General features: G+C 37.0%; 1 protein-coding gene across 1 annotated transcript in view; it reads right to left on the bottom strand.

Moving 5' to 3' along the window:
- LOC137648075 (uncharacterized) overlaps positions 1 to 9,745 on the bottom strand; it is a 22,000-nt gene extending 12,255 nt beyond the window's left edge. The window contains exons 1-2 of the mRNA XM_068381015.1: positions 9,530 to 9,745; positions 1,625 to 2,449 (exon numbers count right to left, since the gene is read on the bottom strand). Of these exons, the coding sequence (XP_068237116.1) occupies positions 1,625 to 2,449; positions 9,530 to 9,634 (930 nt within the window). The 5' untranslated portion in view covers positions 9,635 to 9,745. The remainder of the gene's footprint in view (positions 1 to 1,624; positions 2,450 to 9,529) is intronic.
- Between the last annotated feature and the right edge of the window lie 226 nt (positions 9,746 to 9,971).

The following is a 9,971-nucleotide window of genomic DNA, read 5'->3' as shown; positions in this document are numbered from 1 at the left end:
AATCTCTCGCTCCATGTCAAACTGAAGATTTCATCGCCTGCATTGTTAACTCTTTTGTTACTTATATTGAATTTTTTTTATCACCACCTTACTCATCACCTTGCCCAGGTTTATTCCCGCGAGATCCTCGCTATCCATGCCCTCTAAAACCCCCATCGTTGACCAGCGCCTTCTCAAGGGAAATTAACTGGCATACTCACACCTCCCAAGATTTAACACCTGCATTTCCACACCATTATATCTCGACAACCCGCCATTTTCATCCCTTTGATCTTGGCCAATGACAAACTATCAAAGAGAGCCTAACAGCTTTACCACAGCAGATCTCTTAGTGTGTGGATTCCGCCCTCTCCGATGTCTCTCCCACGTTGTCGTGTAGGGAGACGACCTGCTTTTATGCTACCAGAAGCTTTTGACAGGTGGCTCCAAGAAGACTGAGATTGGAGCAAGAGTTCAACGTACAAGCCCTCACTCTGCTCAAGCCTCTAAAGCCAGTCTAAATGCTTGCTTCCAACTAATAGACATTTAAGCAGTGTTCTTGTGTTTATTGTTCTTGTAACCAGTTTTAACTTTTTTAATAACTCTTAATAAAAGAACAAGTTGAAACTAACAATGTATTATTGTTGAACTTCATATATAGAAAAAGATACCAGCAAGCAGAAATTTAACTATTCCTCCATAGGAGATTCATGAGAGCTGACCACTGACCATAATCACGCAAAAAAACCACCCACATGGTCCTTCGAGATTATAATTGCAATCCCCCTAAGCTATTGTCGTCCAATGGACTAGGAGTTACTAGACAAAACTATTAAGTGATGTGTTAGGACTTGTACGCAGTCCAGACTTTTTGATAAGACAAATAATATTATTTAACTCATTTCAGTCCTAAAGGTGTGTCGAATCACTTAAAACCTTTCGCTCACAATATATACTAATGCACTGTAATTGTTCAGTGGCTACTTTCCTCTTGGTAGGGCTAGAGGAGACTCTTAAGCTATGGTAAGCAGCTCTCCTAGGGGAAGGACACTCCAAAATCAAATAATTGTTCTTTAGTCTTGGGTAGTGCCATAACCTTTGTACCATTGTCTTCCATTGTCTTAGGATAGAGTTCTCTTGCTTGAGGGTACTCTAAGGCACACTATTCTATCTAATTTCTCTTCCTATTGTTTTGTTAAAGTTTTTATAGTTTATATAGGAAATGTTTATTTTAATGCTGTTAATGTTCTTAAAATATTTCATTTTCCCTTGGTTCCTTTCCTCATTGAGCTATTTTCCTTATCAGAGCCCTTGGCTTATAGCATCCTGCTTTTCCAAATAGAGTTGTAGCTTAGCAATATATATATATATATATATATATATATATATATATATATATATATATATATATATATACATACATGTGTGTGTGTTTTGAGTACATACTTGGGGGAAAACAGAATCATTCAAACCTAACTGAGCTTCTGCTAGTATTTAAATGTAGAATTCCTTCAAATGTACCTTGACACTTGTTCGTACACTGATAGGATACATTGCTACCATGCCAAAGAAGGGGTTCTAGTATTATTACCTTCATCATTCCAATATCAAAATTATGATTGAAATAAACTGGATTCTTCCTTACCATACTGAAATGCACCAACATGGACGGGTGAGCCTTTGTCAGTCTTTCCTTTCCTTGTTCAATGATGGGTTTCAATTCCTCTTGGAAGTCAAACAGCTCTTTACAGGCAGTTGTAACCTCTTCGGGAGAATCAGTAGCACGAAATGAATTTATCATCTTTTTCAAGCGTTCACTGACCTTCCTCACTTCTTCAGCATTTCCTTCACTTTTTCCAGCAAGCAAAGGTTCCAGTTCCTTCACCAGACGCTGATGGCTTCTCTCTTCAGAACAGTGTTTCAGACAAAAGTCGTGCATCCTAAACTCGAGCTGGAAGTCCTCTCTCATGGTGTCAATATCATTCTGAATATTCGTAGCAACTTCTTCATACTTCTTCTTAATTTGATCTAAGGCGTCAGTCAACTGGATAACCCTACAGGTGCCCCTTGGGGGAAGAGGATGATCTACAACCAAGCAGTCTTCACAGGCCCAAACATTACAAGAAAGGCAGAACAACACTTTAGGGCTATCATGGACATTACACTTATAGACTTTATCTTTGATAGGACACTTAGAAAAGTCAGCAAAAATTACAGTCCTGTTGGAGCCGAGCTTAATTTCTTTTGTTTTACACACCCGAGTAAGTCTTAATAGTTGGTAATTCACTGGCAGTTTATCTTTTGTGTCGCTTTCTTGCCTTTTATGGCATTCTGGGCATGGTTTATATTCGGCAAACATGGCCTCGATGCATGAAGTACACACTGTGTGTCCACAAGGAAGGCTTCTGGGAGCAAGGTCATCACAGTAATTACTGGTACACCCTTCACAATTAAACAATGGAACTACAACCTGAAAAAAGTAAAAAATTGAATTGTACAATTTGTTAGATAAGTAAAATCATAAATTTCTTTTGTTTAAATCATCGTTAAGGTTTGATTGGTTTAATTTACTTGTTTTATTTTAATTGTTTATTAATGAAGGAATGACAGACAATTAAGAAAGCCATTTAGAGATTAAGTTATCTATGTTGGATAACAAACTATCATTACGGACTCAAAGACCTGAGCGTACTATTGCAAAATAAAAACAACAGGTATTATTCGAATGTACGTATTGGTTCATTTCAAACTATAAATGATTAGAAAATAAACAGCATAAGAATACTTATGTTCATGAGTATGCATAACTATAGGAATGAGGTGCATATGAGCACCTGTTTCAGGTGAAGGCCTAAGTTATTTCTTTTGACAGTTGCTTCGCTTCCTTTTGAGGTACGTGAAACTCCCAAGGGTTGATTCACACTAACGGTCCAGTCGCGCTTTGCGATCAGTTCAGTCACGGTCTAGTCAAATATTGTTACATGATTTTAAATGGAAGCATTCACGCCGGCGCTCCGGTCCGCTTTCGCCCCAGTCTCGTTCCGGTCATGATAGAAAAAAAACACTATACACAATAACAGGCTAATATTCACTGCATAAATACACTTCCTAGTATCAATGAACAATATTCCTCATAATTTTGCTAAGACACTGATTGGACAGAAGGTGTGAATACCCCAGTCCCTAGACTGAACTCAAGACTGGAGCATGACCAGACCGATAGTGTGAATCAACCTTAATGTTTCCTCCCCACTTTCATTAGCATCTAATTTTTCACATCATAATACCAAGAAAATGCTGAATAGAAGATTCTAAAATTATCATCATATCCAGAATCGAAGCAGTTTTTCACTTTAACAGTATTTCCGATCTCACTGGCTTGTGCAATAAGTCGTTCCAGCAAATCTGCCCATTCAGCATCGCATTGCAGCCGACAGGTCCCACTGGACGTGTGTGGTGCTGCACCAAGACGCGATTACTGTTAGTATTATCTTTATTATTATTATTATAAGCTAGGCTATAACCCTAGTTGGAAAAGCAAGATGCCTCTAACAGGGAAAAATTGTCCAGTGAGGGAAAGAAATAAGGAAATTGCGTTCAATACGTGTCATCACACTATTATTATTATTATTATTATTATTATTATCATTAGTATTGTTGCGAACAAAGTGAGAGACCCTATATGAAGCACCAATTTCTTCAGAAGATAACTCACCCCACCCCATAATCGGGTCATTCCTTTCCTCTGTAGAGTTCGGAGCTAGGGCGGGGTGGGGAGAGCTGATATTTTCGGCAGCGGGATTAATAACTCCTATACTAATATAAATATACATGTGAAATTTTTAGGGATGGTTAGGATTATATAACCTTTGTTTCTGAACAATTTCATGTTCATACCTGACAGACATGCCCTGGTCGTAATTTTTGTACAAAAAGTACCATTTTCAGCTAAAATTGTGTGAGGCAATAAACTCCTCCTAGAGTTGTACAGATATCCAAATGATTTTCACAGGGTTCATTGGGGATTATGTGAAATACTTGCATTTCAATTTTCATATTGATACATTCCATAGAAAAGTAACAGCAGCCATTTTTCTGTATGACCGTGATGCCGATTTTTGGTGGCAACGTAAATTTCTCCTAGACTAATTCGTATCTAAATGGAATTTTCAGGGATTCATAGGATAGACATTTACTTTGTATAATCCAATTTTCACGTTGATACCTGCTATAGGAAAGCCACAGTAGAAGTTTTTTGTTATGAGTGGAATGGTTATCATAATCAATTAGTTTTTATAGTTTCTATACGAAATATTTATTTTAATGTTATTGCTCTTAAAATATTCAATTTTTCCTTGTTTCCTTTCCTCACTAGGCTATTTTCCCTGTTGGATCCCCTGAGCTTATAGCATCCTGCTTTTCCAACCAGGGTTGTAAGCTTTGCAAGTAATGATTAATAATAATAATAATAATGATAATAATAATAAATAATATCATAATTAAAAATTAATAATAATAATAATAATAATAAGAATAAGAATACTGATAATAACAATAGACTATACAGCCAACTAAGAAGGGAAGACAATCACCAAGAAATCCCTGAAGACGAACCAAGTAAGAGACTCTGGGAAAACATATGGAACAGTACAGTATCACACAACAAACATGCAACATGGCTCCAGGAAGTCAAGGAAGAAGAAACAGGGAGAATAAAACAAAGATTCACAGAAATTACGACAGACACAGTTAGATGCCAACTAAAGAAAATGCCAAACTGGAAAGCCCCAGATCCCGATGAAGTCCATGGATACTGGCTCAAAAACTTCAAGAACAAATCCAGCATTGTATCTCAAATCACCATGCATCCAAATGGATGACCACAGGAAGAACATCCTTAGTACAAAAAGACAAGAGTAAAGGAAATATAGCCTATCACCTGCCTACCAATAATGTGGAAGTTACTAACAAGTATCATTAGTGAAAGGCTATACAACTACCTAGAGGAGACAAACACCATCCCCCACCAACAGAAAGGCTGCAGAAGGAGGTGTAGGGGCACAAAAGACCAGCTCCTGATAGACAAAATGGTAATGAAGAACACCAGGAGAAGGAAAATCAACCTGAGCATGGCATGGATTGACTATAAAAAAGCATTCGTAGTAGCCATGATTCCCATGACAAAAGTACTGCAGAAGATGGATACTGGGTACCAACTCAAGAAAAGAGGCAACAAAATTAACCATCTGATGGTCATGGACGACATCAAACTGTATGGTAAGAACACCAAGGAAATAAATACCTTGATTCAGACTGTAAGGATTGTATCTGGGGACATCAGGATGGAGTTTGGAATAGAAAAATGTGCCTTAGTCAACAAACAAAGGGGCAAAATAACAGGGACAGAAAGGATAAAGCTACCAGATGGGAGCAACATCAAACACAGAGGAGACAGGATACAAATATCAGGGAATAATGGAAGGAGGGGATGTGAAACACCAAGAGATGAAGAACACAATCAGAAAAGAGTATGCACAGACTCAAGGCGACACTCAAGTCCAAACTCAACCCTGGTAACATGATAAAGGCCATAAACACATGGGCAGTGCCAGTAATCAGATTCAGCGCAAGAATAGTTGAATGGATGAAGGCAAAACTCTGCAGCATGGACCAGAAAACTAGGAAACATATGACAATACACAAAGCACTACACCCAAGAGCAAATACGGACAGACTATACATAACACAAAAGGAAGGAGGGAGAAGTCTACTAAGCATAGAAGACTGCGTCAACATCGAGAATAGACCACTGGGGGTAATATCTGAAAACAAGTGAATACGAGAGGCTGAAGAGTGCATGGGAGGAAGAACTGATAAAAGTAGACGAAGACCCAGAAATATACTGAGACAGGAGAATGACAAACAGAACAGAGGACTGGCACAACAAACCAATGCACAGACAATACACGAGACAGACTAAAGAACTAGCCAGTGAGGACACGTGGCAATGGCTACTGAGGGGAGAGCTCAAGAAGGAAACTGAAGGAATGATAACAGCGGCACAAGATTAGGCCCCAAGAACCAGATATGTTCAAAGAACGATAGACGGAATAACATCTCTATGTAGGAATTGCCATACGAAAAATGAAACCATAAACCACATAGCAAGCGAATGTCCGGCACTTGCACAGAACCAGTACAAAAAGAGGCATGATTCAGTGGCAAAAGCCTTCCACTGGAGCCTGTGCAAGAAACATCACCTTCCTTGCAGTAATAAGTGGTACGAGCACCAACCTGAGAGAGTGATAGAAAACGATCAGGCAAAGATCCTATTGACTATGGTATCAGAACAGATAGGGTGATACGTGAAAATAGACCAGACGTGACGTTGATTGACAAAATCAAGAAGAAAGTATCATTCATTGATGTCGCAGTACCATGGGACTCCAGAGTTGAAGAGAAAGAGAGGGAAAAATTTTCAAGTATCAAGACCTGAAAATAGAAATAAGAAGGATATGGGATATGTCAGTGGAAATTGTACCCATAATCCTAGGAACACTAGGCACGACCCCAAAATCCCTGAAAAGGAATCTAGAAAAACTAGAGGCTGAAGTAGCTCCAGGACTCGTGTAGAAGAGTGTGATCCAAGAAATGGGGCATAAAATAAGAAAAGAGATGGACTCCTAAGGAGGCAGGATGCAACCCGGAACCCTACACTATAAATACCACCCAGTCAAAAGACTGATAAAAAAAAAAAATAATAATAGTGAGCTACATTCAACGAAGGAAACTAAACGTTCCAAACATAATACAGTCCCGATTGACCTTTCTAATTATTATTATTATTATTATTATTATTGTTCGGTCTTTTTTCGTTGCATGTAATCAGTGGTTATTCAGCAACGGGAATAACACTATCTATATCCCTCAAACGACTTCAATACCCAATGCATATGTAAATGAAAGTAACAAGTATTTACTAAAGTATCGTTTTCTTTTATTAACATTTTATGCAAATATATCATATGAAAATTTATACTAATTTATCAGAGTTAGAAGTGTTAATTAACTTGTTGATAACAATATGCCCAGACATGTATCCCTCGAATTATGTTAATAATAAGAGTATATTATCAAGATGAAGAATGCCTAAATGCAACTACCATACATTTCCTCTTTGTCAAGGGGTTAACTACTGCAGTACGATTGTTCAGTGGCTACTTTCCTCTTAGTAAGGGTAGAAAGAGACTCTTTAGCTATGGTAAGCAGCTCTAATAGGAGAAAGATACTCCAAAATCAAACCATTATTCTCTGGTCTGTACCATAGTCTTTCACTGTCTTGGGGTAGAGTTCTCTTGCTTGAGGCACACTATTCTATGTTATTTCCTCCTCTTGTTTTTTTTTTCTTTTAAAGTTTTTATAGTTTATATGTGAAATATTTGTTGTGAAGTTGTTGCGGTTCTTAAAATATTTTATTCTAATTGTCAATAACTTCTCTTGTTATTTCCTTTCCTCACTGGGCTATTTTCCCTGTTGGAGCCCTCGGGCTTATAGCATTCTTTTTTCCAACTAGGGTTGTAGCATAGCAACTAATAATAATAATAATAATAATAATAATAATACAGAGATATATGATAATGGGGAAAAGTAAATAAAATATAAATTATAACCTTTGCACTGAAAAATCTAACATCTAGATATTTGCATTACCGGTAGTTAACAGTGTATGTATATTTTGTACTACCCAAATAACATTAGTCACTATTGAATAATAAGGAAACACGCATTTCGTAAAAGAAAAAAAAATAATAATAATAGCAGTCTTATCATAAACATTTACAAAATTGCCAGTTGCTGCCGCACATATATGCAGGAAAAAATCGCATAGTGTATAGACCTCTCGATTGCCAGGAGATGCCGGACGGACATTATAGTTCTAATAGTCATGCCTTCTCCATCATGAGGCTCAATACTCCACAGTATTCTAGAAGTTTTATTCCAGCGGTGACCCAGGTGTGGAATGATCTTCCTAATTGGGTAGTTAAATTGATAGAACTTCAATAGTTCAAACTCTCAGCAAATGTTTTTATGCTGACCAGGCTGACATAGGCTAACCCTGTTTATAGTTCATTTAAGAAATATTTGTTTTGATGTTGTTACAGTTTTAAAGATATTTTATCTTAATTGTTCATTATTACTCAGTAAGCAGGTTGGCCAGGGCACCAACCACCCGTTGAGATACTACCGCTAGAGAGTTATGGGGTCCTTTGACTGGCCAGACATTACAACATTATATCCTTCTCTCTGGTTACGGTTCACTTTACCTTTGCCTACATATAAACAGAATAGTCTGGCCTATTCTTTACATACTCTCCTCTGTCCTTATACACCTGACAACACCGAGATTACCAAACAATTCTTCTTCTCACAAGGGGTCAACTACTGCATTATAATTGTTCAGTGGCCACTTTCCTCTTGGTTAGGGTAGAAGAGAGACTTGCTATGCTAAGCAGCTCTTCTAGGAGAAGGACACTCCAAAATCAAATCACTGTTTTCTGGTCTCGGGTAGTGCCATAGCCTCTGTACCATGGTCTTCAACTGTCTTGGATTAGAGTTCTCTTGCTTGAGGGTACACTCAGGCACACTATTCTTTCTCATTTCTCTTCCTCCTCGTTTTGTTAAAGTTTTTAAAGCACATATCTATATTAATGTTGTAAATGTTCTTAAATTATCCAATTTTTCCTTGTTTCCTTTCCTCACTGGACTATTTTTCCTGTTGGAGCCCTTGGGCTTATAGCATCCTGCGTTTCCAACTAGGGTTGTAGCCTAGCAATTAATAATAATAATAATAATAATAATTTGTTTCCTTATTTCCTTTCCTCACTGGGCTATTTTTCCCTGTTGGAGCCCTTGGGCTAGCATCTTGCTTTTCCAACTGGGGTTGTAGCTTAGCTAATAATAATAATAATAATAGTCGACTGTCAGTCGTATGTTGGTGGGCATCGTGCAGAGTTTACTGTGAAATAAGAACGGTTGCCATATGTAGGTTCTTTATTCATTTTCTATTTACTAACTTTTCCCTTAACTGTGGTTTACCATCTTAATATACTGAGTCTTGTATTACGAACTGAAGTTTTAATGTTATCTTTAGCAAAAATTATGATGGTTTTATTATCGTTATGGACGGGGAAAGCTTTCGTACTAAGGAAAAAAAAAGTTTTTCTCATGCAGAAAAAAAAGTTTTCTTCGAAAATGACACTTATTTTCACAGCAAATAAATAGTTAGTGATTATATATATATATATATGTATATATATATATATATATATATATATATATATATATATATATATATATATATATATATATATATATATATATATATATATATATATACGTCGATAATGGGGTATAATTACGATAACATTTCTATTATTATTAACCGTTATGTGAAGTAATAAATCACGCCTATAATTGTAATGTATAATTAAATAGCAATTAACATAATTGAAACTATGGTAGTATAAGACTCATACGTATTGATACCTACCTCTTCGTGCGCTTTCAGAGTTTCTTTAAAATTATCTATATCCTTATAACAGCCAGTATTGACGCAGCCCATGATATTATCGAGAACCATGGCTAAGGCCGCCATCTCGCGTTCTATTTTCTATTTAGACTCTTCACTAAATAACAAATTCTCACAGAAAATCACAGACAAACACTCGTGGACTTATGTATCTGAGACTGCTAGTCAAGTGGAGAAATGTCTGAATTAATTTGCCTATCTTATATACGCTCACTCTCTCCGCTGAACGTTGGCAACTTTCCTACACGAGCCCAGCGTTACCAGGTTGGCCTTTTTTCAAGATAAAGACTTCAAATTTTCCCATTGTTGTAAATTGGTTAGCCTTTACCAATATCATAAAAAAAGGATGGCCCTAAATGCTATACTTTTGGCTTGTTTTTACTAATGGGTTGGCCTTTTAAAG

This window comes from Palaemon carinicauda, chromosome 1, assembly GCF_036898095.1.
Source record: "Palaemon carinicauda isolate YSFRI2023 chromosome 1, ASM3689809v2, whole genome shotgun sequence".
NCBI classification, from domain to species: domain Eukaryota; kingdom Metazoa; phylum Arthropoda; class Malacostraca; order Decapoda; family Palaemonidae; genus Palaemon; species Palaemon carinicauda.
Note: the sequence above shows the minus strand (reverse complement) of the source record. Positions and strands in the feature narration are given on the sequence as shown.